This window comes from Canis aureus, chromosome 15, assembly GCF_053574225.1.
Source record: "Canis aureus isolate CA01 chromosome 15, VMU_Caureus_v.1.0, whole genome shotgun sequence".
Lineage (NCBI taxonomy): Eukaryota > Metazoa > Chordata > Mammalia > Carnivora > Canidae > Canis > Canis aureus.
Window position 1 is genome coordinate 45,086,593 of NC_135625.1, and position 15,154 is coordinate 45,101,746.

The window sequence follows — 15,154 nt, forward strand, 5'->3', positions numbered from 1 at the left end:
GTTGTAAAGAATGCTGTTATAAACATAAGGATGCATGTATCCATCTGGTATAGTGTTTTTATTTTTTTTAAATAAATACCTAGTAGCATGATGATTACTGGATGGTGGGGATAGCTCTACTTTTAACTTCTTGAGGAACCTCCACACTGTTTTCCAGAATGACTGCATCAGTTTGCATTCCCACCCTCCGTGCCAGAGGGTTCCTTTTTCTCCTACTTTTGCCAACACTTGTTTTTTGTGATTTTGATTTCAGTCATTCTGACAGGTTTGTGAAGTGATATCTCATTGTGGTTTTGATTTGCATTTCCCTGATGATGAGTGATGTTGAGCATCATTTCATGTGTCTGTTGACTATCGGTATGTCTTCTTTGGAGAAATGTCTGTTCATGTCTTCTCCCCATTTTTAATTGGATTGTTTTTTGAATATTGAGTTGTATAAGTTCTTCATATATTTGGATACTGACCCTTCATTGGATATGTCATTTGCAAATATCTTCTCTCATTCTATAGGTTGCATTTTATTTTTGGTGATTGTTTCCTTCACTGTGCAGAAGCTTTTTATATTGATGTAATCCCAATAATTTATTTTTGCCTTTATCCCCCTTGTTTCAAGAGATGTATCTAGAAAAATGTGGCTATAGCCAATGTCAGAGAAATTACTGCCTGTGCTTTCTTCTAGGATTGTTATGGTTCCAGGTCTTACATTTGGGTCTTTAATCCATTTTGAGTTTATTTTTGTGTGTGGTGTAAAAAAGTAGTCCAGTTTCATTCTTTTGCATGTAGCTGTCCAGTTTTCCCAACACCTTTTGTTGCAGAGACTGTCTTTTCCTACTGGATATTCTTACCTGCTTTGTCAAGGTTTAATTGACCATGTAATTGTAGGTTTATTTCTAGGTTTTCTGTTATATTCCATTGAACTATGTGTCTTCTGTGCCAGTGATCACCGTTGTGATTACTATAGCTTTGTAATATGATTTAAAGTCTAGAATTATGATAACTCCAGCTTTGCTCTTCTTTTTCAAGATTACTTTGATTATTTGGGTTTTTTTTGTGGTTCCATACAAATTTTAGGATTGTCTGTTGCAGTTGTATGAAAAATGCTGTTGGTGTTTTGATAGGGATTGGATTAAATGTGTAGCTTGCTTTGGGTAATAGAGACATTTTTAACAATATTTGTTCTTTGGATCCATGAGCATAGAATGTCTTTTCATTGCCTTGTGTTGTCTTCACTTTCTTTCATCAGTGTTTAAAGTTTTCAGAGTGCAGGTCTTTCATCTTTCTCATTCTGTGTTATTATAAATATTCTCCCTAAGGGTATTAAATTTTTTTGCTTATAATTGTATTACATTTGGCAATAGTATCCTCGGCTAAATCCCAGGAATGAGGTTAGTGAGCTCTGGCAGTTTAGTCTCTTTTACATGTTTCTTTTTTCATGTGTCATAGGGCCAAGTAGTACCTCCTTTCTCCTCAGTCAAAGGAACGTGTGTTTTGATGAGTTTGGCTTTGTGTATGTATGCATTCATTTAGAGTGTTAATGCCTTCCTTTAAATGAAAAAAATTTAAGTTAGGTAATTCGGATTTGGAATACCATGAAAGAATGTAATATCTTGGCATGGGGGATAAGCTAGTGTTTTTCTGTGTAGACATATTGTCCAATTTCATACCACCCTGTTTGCTCAGAATGTGCAGTGCATAATCACAGTCATTAAAGGGTATGATCAATTTCAGACTGTCGACTTATGAATTTGCAAGGATATGGAATGTAGTTACCCCTTTTATTTCCTTTTGTCAGGGTAGAGAGTGATACGGTATCATTAGAGATTTTTAATGCCATATAAAGGCAATGAAGTAACATAGCCAAAAGCTATATCTCATGAAAGATGTAAACTCAAAATATGCAGTGACATTTTAATAGCATTCTAAGAAAACAAGCTAGTCCATCTGTGAATGATTCATTCTTCCTTTCTTGTCCACTGGAATTGGAATTCACTGATTTGTTCACTGAAGCTTCTGTGCAAATAATGAACATGTTAGTGGTTATGCATCACTTTCCTCCTTATTTATTATCAAGCTAGACATCTAGTAGTAGTTGCTTTGCAAATGATTCATCTCAAATTTTTATAATGTGGGACGCCTGGGTGGCTCAGCGGTTGAGCGTCCTCCTTTGGCTCAGGGTGTGATCCTGGAGTCCTGGGATGGAGTCCCCCATCCCAGTCCCTGTGAGAAGCCTGCTTCTCCCTCTACCTATGTCTCTGTCCCTCTCTCTATATCTCTCAGGAATAAATAAGTAAAATCTTAAAAATTTTTTTATAATGTAGTTGTATTAAAATTGACTTAATAATATTGCAGCAAAATTATGTTCTCATTTGAGAGCTGGTCCAGAAAAACTGAGTTTAATATGGAAAATCAAAACAAAACAAAAAAATTCCTTTTAAAAAACAAAAAAGCAAAAAAAAAAAAAAAACAAGAAACACCCCCAAAACCCTGAATCATCTGGATTATGCCCCCAGAGGAGTATGAAGCTCCAGAAGAGTAAAGATTCCAATTCTTTATTGGAAATAAGTGCTTCCAGGGCAAATTGCTAAGTTTGGTCAGTTGCACGTCGGTGACCTGAATACTGAATGCAGAACTGAATAAAACGAATGAAGTTTATTTAAAACAATATCCTGAGCCAGAACCTCTAGGTGACACTTAATTACAGTTCTTCATTTGTAAAGACTGAATTACGTTTTCCATTCCAAACAGAGAAATAGCCATTAGGAGTTTCTATCAGATTTTACCTATGGTTCTCTTAAAGTCTCTGAAATCATAAGTAAATGCTGTCCTATCTAGAGAGATGTATTCTATATAAATGTCAAAAGTGTGTTTATTTGAGGTAATTTTCTTTAGAGAAGTCAAGTATTAGTTGCTACTAAGAGCTAAATTAACACTTGTATACAATACAAATAGCAGTTTACATTTACATTTACTGCCTGATGTAATTATCTCATGTGGTCGTCCAAATAACCAAGTAATAATCTTAAAGATGAAGGGAGTAGTAGTAATGATAAGAATTGGGTCTGGTGATGGCACCTAACATTTATAGTTCACTATGAGCCAAACACTACTAAGTAAGCATTTATGTGAATCTTTTACTTGAATTTAGCATCTTCTAAATTAGTAATTATTACTGGCAAACCAAGCACTTGCATGTAGAATCTCATTAATAAGAAAAGAGACCTCCTAATTCTTCTACTGTAATGGAACTGTGTTCAGATGAATACGCTGCTATACATATTTCTTTATTGACACATTTCTGAGTTCCTTGAGCATATTGGACATTACAACCCCTTACCAGATGATCTATTCACATTAGTGGAGGGGACTGCTATGCCCATACTGAGTTCCTACAGGTAGTGGATGGTTGCTGTGGCTACTAGACAGCTCTGTCTGAGAGTCATATGGATGCCATGTTTTATTACATCTTCAAGCCAAACTCATCATCTTTTTTCTGTTTCCTGTTTCTGTATGTGCATGTGTGTGCTCACATGCCCCCCTCCCCACACTGTTACACATTCTGTTGTCTTCCTCTTGTATTTGTTATCTTGGTTGTTGGCAACATATTTTGTTGATTCTAAGTCAGTTAGCCTTCTGCCCTCTCTTTGAACACAACTCCAAACACATACCAAATTATTCACTATGTTGTTTGAATTTACTTTCTAAATATCTTTCAGAGCAGGATTTTTTTAGATAGATTTATTTATTTATTTATTTATTTATTTATTTATTTATTTATTTAAGAGAGAGTGCACATGGGGAGGGGCAGAGGGAAAGGGAGAAAGTCTTAGACTATGTGCTGAACATAGAGCCGGAGGTGCCTGATCTCACAACGCTGAGACTGTGGACCAGAGCTGAAATCAAGATTCAGTCAGTTTACCAACTGGGCCACCCAGGCGCCCCTCAGAGCAGGTATTTTTAAAAAATATTCACATGAATTATCTTTCAATTCAGGTTCAGCTGTCCTAGCTATCAAAATACTCTAGGCTCAGTTTTTCCTCCACGGTACAAAGAAAAGTGATCTTATAAAAATCCAAGTCTAATGGGGTGCTTGGGTACTTTGACTGTCTGACTCTTGATTTCCACTCAGGTCATGATCTTAGAAGGTTGTGAGATTGAGCCCAGAGTTGGGCTCCACTCTGAGCATGGAGCCTGCTTAAGACAATCTCTTCCTGTCTCAAATAAAAATAAAATAAAATAATATAATACAAAATATAAAATAGAAATATAAAATAAAATAAAATAAATAAAATAAAATAATAAAATAAAATAAAATAAAATAAAATAAAATATCCAAGTCTGATCATTACCATTTCCCCTCTTTAGACCTATAGTGATTTTCCCTGGGATAGTGGTGGCTCAAAATCCTGATACACATCAGAATCATCTTAGAGCTTAAAAAGAAAATGTGAAGGCCAATGGTCTGAGAATTCCCTGGAGTAAGCCCCAGGCACATGTCTTTTCTGAAAGCGTCACATATGTTCATATTGCCATATTTCTCCTTGGATATCTAAGGGAGATAGATAGAATGTGTCTAAATGGAACTTTTTTCTCTTAAAACTTGTGCCAACTTTGTTTTCTCTATGTTAATTGAAGGTAACTCCACCTTTCAAGTTGCTCAGAACTCCCATGACCACTTTAAAAATATATCTACCTCTCTCCCCAAACTGCAATTCTTGATCTCTCTGTTCTATTTGTTTTTTCCATAGCAGTTACCACTTTCTAACATACTATGTATATTTATTTTTTTCATTTATTATGTTTGTTTAGTTTTAGCTCCCCTGGAGTAGAAGTGTTTTGTTTATTGAAGTATACATTGCCTGACACATGGTAAGATATTTGTTGACTCTGCCAAAACAATCATACCAGAAAATGACTAGCAGTAGCAAAATTAATAGTACTAGAGGATATAAAGGACTTGGGTACTGAAGTGCCATTGTCCATGTCCAGCTCTGTGCCTCAGTTTCTATCTGTAAAATGTTTATACTACTATGTACTTCATAAAATAATTGAGGATTAGATGAGACAATTTCTAGGAAGCACTTATCTCCGTGACTGGCACAAAATAAGTACTTAGCCAATGTTAGATGCTGTTAGGTGAATGGGAACCATTGGAAGAAGTGTAGCTACTCTGAATAATTTCTCAGGTATATTTCTTCCAAGATTAGATATGCTATCTCTGCAATGCCTGAGAAATGAATATCTTACATAATGATGGCCAAGAAGATTTCCTTTCCTTTCTCAAAGGCAATTTTTTATATTTCAGGATTTTAATCTTGCTTATGATATACTTAGAACACTTTCTGACTGACATTCATTCTACCCATGAAAGCTAATGCATTTGTACCAGTTTTCCTGAATCTATCAGTTCCAGGCCTTTTATATCTGTCTTTGCAGCCTGAAGAATGCTTCCAGAGTCATTGCACCCTCTGGTCCTTTCATTCCACGTGCAACTGGAGTCATTTCTTTCCACTCTTTGGGATTCTTCTGATTGCCTTTATCTAGCTTTTACAGTATGAAATTGAATCAAGTTACTGTTTGTTGTTGTTTTTTATGCACAACTCCCCTAGTATACTTTATAAATGCAGTGGGATGATGGGGAGGGGAAGCCTTGAACCTTTAGCCTAATGTATTTTTTTTATCCTAGTTTTATTATCTCAATTCAATAAAAATTTATATACTTTTTTAAAATTAATTCAAAGTGAATATGAAACCAGACAATGTAACTGGTACCCTCTGCTGATATCAGTCCTTCTAGAACATTCCAGGATTAGTCATAATGAATTAGAAGATTTGTGCTGCGTGTCATTGATAGCATAGAAGACAGTGGAGAATGTGGACACAGCCATTTCAGTTCTTGCATCCTTTTAACAAATGGCTATTGAATAACTTTAGCCTATTCCTGTGATGTGAATACAGAGTGAAAATCAAGATTGTAGTAGACGAGAAAGACAGGACTTTTAAAAGAAGAGCTAGAATAAAGGTAATTTATCAAGTGCTCTGAGAATGCAGCAAGAGGGAATTGGGGTATGATTCTTAAAAAAGTTATCTCACTAGGGTTCTTGTAGAATCAACAAGAATTTGCAAAACTTGGGGCATCTCAGAATTTTAGGGTAGGGGTAACAAGAGAAGCAAAGGGAGCAAGATGGAACAAGGGTACGAGAGCATAGCTAAAATTCCTGTGTGGCCCAAGCATGAGGAAACTGGTAAATGATAAATCTAAATGATCTATAGGGGTCACCTTGTGAATGGTCTTATCTGACATACTACAGAATATGGATTTTTATCTTGTGTAGGATTTTTATGGAGGCCTTTTATTACATCTGTGGTAGCAGTATGTAGGCTGGGAAAGAAGGGTGGAAATACAGAGAAAATAGAGTTTTTCCTTTATATTTAGAGGACATCAGAGAAGAATCAGTAGGTCATGGACAACTGAGAGAAGGTCTTGGTGAAACTATAGAACAATAGTTTAATAAGGAATAAGAATTGAATCACATAAGTCAGTCAAAATAAACCCAGAAGGAATCTATTGTGAAACATATTACCAATTGACAAGGAATGCCATAATTGGAATTCTTCAAATAAGTTTAGAACAAACATTTTAGGAAGTAGGGTTACCAGGTAAAATATAAGATGGCCAGTTAAATTTGAATTTCAGATAAACATTGAATGATTTTTATTAGTGTATGTCTTGTGCTTAAAAACTATTGTTTATCCGCAATTCAGATTTAACTGAGTATCCTATTATATTTACTTAGAAAAATTGGTAATCCTAGTATGATAAAAAGGTTATAAGAATGCCCCACGATCACACTCAACAATCTGATCCTTCTTTTGGTGATAGTGTTACCATATTTGTTTGCAGGTGTGAGGTATGGGCCCCAGTGAAGCATTTTCTGGAACACAGGGAGAACCTTTTGGGGAATCATTTCTACATTTAAGTGGCTATTAGGGATTTCGCCTTAGAAAATTGTAAAAGTTACTTGTGAAAAAGAAAAGAGAGTTTTAAAAAAAAAGGGAAAATTGAAACAACTGAAAGCATCTAATATTCAGTGGACTAGATGGATAATGTCTTGTGTATTCCAGGAAACAAAATGGGGTGTCATCCCTCCTGAGAGGGATCATCCAGTTTGCTTTATCAAATGTGAGCAAGGCTGGGTTGCCACTGTTGTTTATGCTCCTGATATACAGTGGCTCTTGTGTTCTGGCTTCTGTTTTTATTAGGGTTGTAAAAACATTACAAAAACTCTAACAATAAGCACTCTGCCAAGAATGTGAGGTCATAGTAATATGACCCCACAGGGAGCCAGGTCCTTAGAAGCCTAGAGACCAACAGATAACTGAACTTATAGGGCAAAGAGTACTGGGAAGGGGCTTATAAAAGGACATATGTGTGGCCCAGGCACCCTGGGCTCTGAGATGAGTTCTTTTTGGGGTCTGTCTGATTGCTGGTAAGTTTATATTTATATTGCTAGGCTTTCTGATTTAAATGAAACAGTTTCTGTTCTTATTCAAGTAATCTCTTAAATCATGAAGTGGGACAGAATGAAGCCATCTAGGAATGAAAGTATTTATCCTCACTGTAGTCCTTATTTTCTATTTTATTGAAGATATTTTTTTAAAAAAATTATTTATTCATGACAGAGAGAGAGAAAGAGACACAGGCAGAGGGAGAAGCAGGCTCCGTGCAGGGAGCCCAACATGGGACTCGATCCCGGGTCTCCAGGATCACACCCCAGGCCGAAGGTGGCACTAAACTGCTAGGCCACTGGGGCTGCCCTTATTGAAGATTTTTTTAAGAAGATCCAGAGAAGTCTGATTTTTACAGATTTTTAAATTACCTCTTTTTGATGAATGTAGGGAGAATGAGGCGAAATAGCCTAGGTTGGGCAAGAGAGTAGGAAGAAGGGAAACATAAGGAATGAAAAATAAGAAACAGGAGTGACTGTGACCACTACATTTAAAAAATATATATACTCATTAGGATAAGTCTCTTGTATTTGAACAAAATTTTTGCAGTGCCGTATATCTGGTGTAATTATACCATTTACATGGAGTGACATAAATATATGCCATAAATTTGTCATGAAAAATGAGCAATAAGTGGCAGTGTAATTGAAAAGAAAATTCTTTCTTTGGCATTTGTTTTTTTCTCCATGATAGCTACTATATAGAGTAAGAGAATGCATGCAGACACAACTGCAGGGATTTTCTTTTATAATTAAAAAGATTACTTGATCGTCACTAAAATAGTTCTTGGAATTAATATTTTATGTTTCAGCCATGAATGTGGGAAAACCTGAAATGTGAATTGTCCTTTAAATGAATTTTCTGATATGAGTTTACTTATAATAGCTTTGCTGTATATAATGATTAAATACTCATTTTTCTGATAGGATGGATTTCATAAAACTGGCTGGTAACTGTGGAGGAAGGTTTAGGATGAAAAAATATTTAAATGTATTTGCCTGAAGATCTCATCATAATGAAGCAATTTATATTAATTGGTATCTGTCTCTGTTGGAAAATTATTTAAGGTGGCTAATTGTTTAAAGAAGGATTACTAAACATCTTAGTTTGGGGCAATTCCAGTTTATGTTTGTTGTCCTGGCATTGACTGTGGTTTAACATTTTACGTTGATTTTAAAAAATGAAGTATTATCATTAATAACTGCAGTAAAATAAGTCAGCTTGGGTTTGATAAGCCTCCACTTGGTACTTCTAAGCTTCTCCGCAGTCTCCTCTGGGCTGTGTGAGTGGACGTGTGCGTTGAACAGAATTTTCACATAGTTGAGTCTAAAAGACAATGTGAGGTAATCTCTCTTTTCCCTCCCTGTATGCTCCCTGTCAAGGACAGCATGTGGAATACTTGTTGATACAATGAGCTCGGAGAGAAGTCGTGAGGGACAGTTATCTGCCTCCAGTCTGGCAGTGGTTGGGGATGTCTGGGGATGTCTGGGGCTGTGCGGTCCCTCGGAGCTACTTGGTGTATGGGCTGGGCGGACAGTGGCAGTTGCTGCATTTGAGGGATAGTGAACCTGCTAGGCTACCACTTAGTTGGTGTAATTTCCAATTACAATGGAAAATTGTGAGGTAGAATAAGTAACAAAAATAGATAGTGAATAGTTCTGCTTAGAAATATGTTCACTTTTTGCTATAATGATTTTTGTCGTTTATTATATACTGCAAGTTTACAAATAATTTTTTTATTGGCAGTACCTTTTTAAAAAACATTATAACAATTATAATTACATATTGAGTGATTTTATCATCCCTGTTCCCTCTTCCAAGTGTCTCAGGCTAGACAATAAATGGATACTCATAATTTAGGACAAGTTAAAGAAGAATATGATAGAGCAAAGACCTGCAGAATGAGGCCTCTTGGCCTATTTCAGCCTAACCTGGAATGGTTTTAAGTTTTAAGAGGTTGAAAAAAAGCCCACGAAAAACAAGTATGTGTAACAGAGAACTTATGTGTCCTTACCTGAAATATTTACTATCTAGTTCATTACAGAAGAATTTCTATGTCTGGTTTAGAGTGTGTGGTAGGTATGTTGGAAGGCTACTTAAGTCTAGTTTATCACAAATGTATCTTTTCCTCATTCACCAATTTGGAAATTACTGCATTATTGGTGTCCATGTTATATATTGCATGATGTAGCATTCTATAGGCAGCCACAGACTATAGTTTGTGATCTTTTTCAAGAGCAGAGATGCTCACAGGTGGTTTACATGGCTTACTGAGGCCCTCTTAGGATGTTTATGAGGTTGAAGTTATTTTATAATAACAGTATACAGCATTATTTTCCTTTTTCATTATATTGATAATCACACTGATGGTACAAAAGCCATGGTGAGGGCTTCAGCACAAATCAACGTAGAGGCACTAAACTGTCCTAATCGTTCTGATGTTCTTTACTGTCCTGCATGCAAGATAAAAAAACCAGTCTCACCTAAAAATTCCTTGATAAAAATTCCTTGATAATTATATTTTAACCCTTGGTACATACCCTTTTAATTTCACATGTAATGAGATGGAAAATATGCATAAGACACTTCTCCTGATGGTTTTCTTGAGGACAATTTTGTATGCAATTTGAGTTGTGACTTATAAACTAGTTACTTTTTAGGAAATGCAATTTTAGGAAAAATTTTGCCATTTTTTCAGTGTAGCTGATAAGCCATGGTTATTGGCAACCATTTTCTCAAAAATTAATTGAGTAAGCCTATCAATACTTTAAGAAAACAATTGATAGTATTTGTTGCCAACAATACAATGTGAGCTTTCAGTCAAAAAAACTTCTGTCTTCCACTAAAAGTTTAGTAGCTTTTCCGTACTTAAAGATTTTGATGAAGATAGTAGTGGTGACATGATAAATGTGATTTTCAAAACTATTGTATAATAAAATGTGTCAACCAATATTTTGCCAATGACCAGTGCATGGTACAGAATCTTGCCTGGGTAAAAGATCCATTTAAAGATGAAGACAAATTTTAATATGAGTACAAAAAATTCTTTGATACTATATTGACACTAACCTTTGGGAAACTACCACTTGTCTTATTTTAGTGCCATATAAAAAAAGAATATCTACAATTATCTGAAAAGTATATTAAAATACTTCTTTTTCTAACTAAATTATCTGTGTGGGACTGGATTATTTTAATTTCAACCAAAACAAAATATTGGTTACAAATAGATGTGACAGTGAGTAACCCAGCTGTCTTCTAGTAAGCCAGCCATTAAAGAAATTTGTAAAAAATGTAAATAATTATTGCTTTTCTCACTAAATTTTATGTTGTTTTGGAAGTTATAATTATTTTTAATAAAATATTTATATTCATGAAATGAGCTAGTTATTTTTAAGTGAATTAGTATTTAAATTTTTTCTTTTTAAATTACTAATATGGTGAATTACCAATAGATATAACAACTCAGATAAACACAAAGGTCTTTGGAGTCCTCCATATTTTTTATTTTTTTTATTTTTTATTTTTTATTTTTTTCTCCATATTTTTTAAAATGTAGAGGTACTGAGATCAAAAGTTTTGAGAACTGTTCATCAAGGGTTTAAGCCAACACTTTGAAAGATTGAAATATAACAGCTGGAAGTACTTTTATGAATAATAATAAGTATAAAACTATCTCATCTAAATTTTTTCATTTGGTTCTAAGGCACGATAATTTCATCAGCTAGTTTCCCTTTTTGTCACATTAAAAAAAAAAACTTTTCTGTTCTTTTTTTCTTCTTTATCAATTCTCACAGCAATGCTGGTGTAAAAACAACCCTGCTAGAGGCTCATTCTGAGATGGGGAGCACTGAAATTCTGGAAAAGGAGGCCTCAGAAAGTCTCAGTAATGGTACCCGCAGCAACGTAGAAGCAGCCAGGAGGCTGGCCAGACGACTTTATCAACTAGACAGATTCAAAAGGTCGGATGTCGCAAAGCACCTAGGCAAGAAGTACGTTCTATACTAGGGCTGGTGTTTGCGTATGTCCTCGTTTGTGTCTCATTTTTAATAGCTTGAATTTGAATAACAAAGTCTGTCTTGTTTTCTTATAGCAATGAATTTAGCAAACTAGTTGCAGAAGAATATCTGAAGTTTTTTGATTTTACAGGAATGACCCTGGATCAGTCTCTCAGGTATGATTAAATATCACTTCTGTTCTTTTTTGCTTCCAAATGATTAGTTCGGAGAAGAGAAAGTAATGCTGAAACTAAAATCTGATTTTTCTTTTTTTTTTAGAGCACAGTGACTTTGTGATCTTAGCCCAGATTAGTAGAATGTAGAATTAGTAGCCCATTAGTAGAATGAAAATTATATTGTTTTTATAAAAACACACATGAACTGATATTTTGTATCTAGTAGATGACGTAGAAAAGAATAGTGACAAAGTAAGTCTTGAGAAGTGGAATCTGGGAATTTGGTTTTCTAATGATCAGTTTAAAGAAGGCACAGATTTATAATAACCAAATAGCCTTCTAAGATGATACTTTGGAATTAATTTATGAATGGAATAAAAAAGAATATCACCATACTAATAAGCAGAAGATATCTGCAAAACTGTTTTAGGTAGTAACACATTTTGCTCATCTGTTCAAATTAAAGTTTAATAAACACACTGATCCTCACTTTTCACACCATATGGTACTGTAAATTTCTAGGAGCCACTGAAGGTAAAACCCAGTCAGCAGTTACTCTTATAAACTTTATAACGTGTCAGAGCCTGGAAGAATTGTGAGATCATCTGTGTAACCCTATAGTTTTATAAATCAGGAATCTTGAGAGGTAAAGTGAGGGTGTTTGGATTAGAATGCTCAATAGTGACTTATTCAGTGGCACTTCGCGTGAATTGAGGGCATGCATAGGTTTTCCCACTGAAAACAGATAAGAGGAGAGGAAATATCTATATTTGTAGTTTGCTTTCTGATGTGGTTTATAAAAGACAGTTATGAAAAATTAAAGTTTGATCAATATAATTTAGATTTAACAAACTAAGATAGCAACATTTTTATCATAAAAATAAGATTTTTTTAAAAAAGATTTTATGTATTTATTCATGAGAGACACAGAGAGAGAGAGGCAGAGACACAGGCAGAGGGAGAAGCAAGCTCCATGCGGGGAGCCCGATATAGGACTTGATCCTGGATCCGGGGATCACACCCTGAGCCAAAGGCAGATGCTCAACTGCTGAGCCACCCAGGTGTCCCAGAAATAAGATTTTTGTATGTTTCTTTTAATTGTAAGATTTCTTAGAACATTTTAAAGGATTTTTTTTTTCTTCCATCTTATATTCAGGGAAGTCCATATACTTTGTCAAGTGAGGATTTTATCACTAATAGATAATACTCTTAGTGACTCTGATTTAGATTGGTGTGTGGTTCTAGGCATATTTTTACTTTTCAAAAATTTTTATACATAAATTAATTTATTCTTAACCTAAGGAGTAAATTAGGATTTTGGCTCCCAATTTTCTTCTCATATAAAAAGTAATATAATATGATAATAGGCAAAATAAAATTAACAGAAACCTACTGTACACAGGATAATAATATAGTTGTAATTTTAACAATGTGTCAGTAGCAAATACAATCAATCATACAGCAAGATGACAAACAATGATCCAATGGTTATGGGTTGGTTTAGTCTTGAGTGTTCTTTGGTTTTTATCTGACCTATCTTTTAAATGGCTACTTGTCACTTAGTCATATGGGAGAGTTACTACCTTGCCAAAGCATTTCTTAATGTATTAACTACATGTTGTTGGTATTGCCTTTCATCTTTTATATTGACATTTTATAGAATTAAATAAATTTATATTGAATGGCTGTCTAGTGATTTAAAAAAATAACTGTAGAATATCTATCTTACTTTGTATAATTAATTTCTTATATAGAATTAACTTTAATTGTCAAACATGAAGAGTATGGTAATTTTTTCTAGTTTCACTTTTTTTCTCTTAAATCTTTTTAAGGTATTTCTTTAAAGCATTTTCTCTTGTGGGAGAAACTCAAGAACGAGAGAGAGTTTTAATACACTTCTCCAATAGATACTTTTATTGTAACCCAGATGCCATTGCTTCACAAGGTAATTTGATGCAAATGTTTATATTTCCAAAAACAAGTCTTATTTTTCTCACTATGAAAGTTCTATTTTATTGTGGAAAATATGGAGGATTATACAGAAGAAAATGAAAATCATCTAGATATCTCTAATTATCTGGAGATAACTATTATTCACTGATATATTTGCTTCTGCTCTATTTGTACAATGTTGAATTTGAATCATTCCAGAATTTTTTTTTCCTGTTGTTTCCTTTTCGTTTTGAGCATTTTCTCATGTCATTAAATATTCTTTAAAAAACATGATATTTAATGACTGCCTGATATTCTTTTCTTTTCATTTTTTTTTACTTTGCTTTCCAGTTCCATAGTATGACGAGATGCTTTAAGTTGCTCATGCAGTCACTCAGAGATTTTACATGCAAAGCATATTGTAATAAATGAAATGCCAGCTTTCTTATTTCTTCTCCCTATACATCTGATCCCTAAACTTCTTGAAGTGCATGTTTGCTTAGTTTTGTGGTTAGGGATAATAATGTTTTGGGAACATTTACAAATCACACTGGAGTTTGTAGTGTGTCTCCAGTGCTTTGGTTTGATATTCATTGTAACAGCACTGACCACTGACTTTGGCTTGTGATTTTAATGAACTATGAGTTTATATTCATTGTATTATTTTTAAAATGCAACTTTAAACTATTTATTTTTCACTCTACCAAGAGGTTTCTCCTCCATGTTGATTCCTGCAATAAAGCAAAATTTTCAAAGTTTGATGCATTCATTTGCCATTGGAGAATTTTAATAAACACAAATCTGAAATAGATCACTAGTACTAAATGCGCAAGAAATAATAATTCTGTCTTAGCTTCAGTATTGCCAGTTAACTGGAATGAGTGTACTTATCCCCCAGCCTCTGCCCTCTAGTGTATAGCTAAATTAACTAACAAACTGATCATTAGAGTCACTTCCTCTCTGTGAAATGGAAACTTAATTTTCTTTAGTCCTTTTTTGGATTATATTTAGATTACTTATTCACTGCTTCTATCACTATCAGGATTGAGTAGAGAATGAAAGAGATAGAAGGGAGTTGTTTTTATTAAAACCTCCTTCAAATCTAATAAAATGTTGACTTTCCTTTTTTTTTTTTTTTTTTTAAAGACTTTATATATTTGAGAGAGAGAGAGAGAGCAAGAGAGAGCACAAGCAGGAAGGAGGAGCAGGCTCCCCGCTGAGCAGGGAGCCTGATGGCAGGACTTGATCCCAGAATCCTGGGATCATGACCTGAACTGAAGGTAGACACTTGACCAACTGAGCCACCAGGTGCCCCATATGGTGACATTGCTGAGTGAAATAAGGAATATGGATGTGTACACTCAACTGGACATTGATAAGGATATATGAGAGTTGGCTGCTGAGTTTTACAAATGCTTTCAAGGAATTTATTTTAAATATATTTAAAATTTAATAAACTGGAACTGGAATAAATATACTTTTGGGCATTTAGTAGCATCTCCTTAGAGACCTTAATGACAGAAATCACCTACTATACTCAAA

General features: G+C 34.4%; 1 protein-coding gene across 12 annotated transcripts in view; it reads left to right on the forward strand.

Annotated features, from left to right (window-relative positions):
- Positions 1-15,154, forward strand: part of PSD3 (pleckstrin and Sec7 domain containing 3) — a 713,619-nt gene that overhangs the window by 365,459 nt on the left and 333,006 nt on the right. For 10 of the 12 annotated variants that reach the window (XM_077849463.1, XM_077849457.1, XM_077849458.1 and 7 more), the window contains 3 exons: positions 11,304-11,498; positions 11,600-11,680; positions 13,513-13,625. In XM_077849463.1, the coding sequence (XP_077705589.1) occupies positions 11,304-11,498; positions 11,600-11,680; positions 13,513-13,625 (389 nt within the window). Of the gene's footprint in view, positions 1-5,839; positions 6,020-7,331; positions 7,488-11,303; positions 11,499-11,599; positions 11,681-13,512; positions 13,626-15,154 lie in introns of those variants that run through there. The other 2 variants (XM_077849467.1, XM_077849466.1) reach the window with 2 other exon arrangements.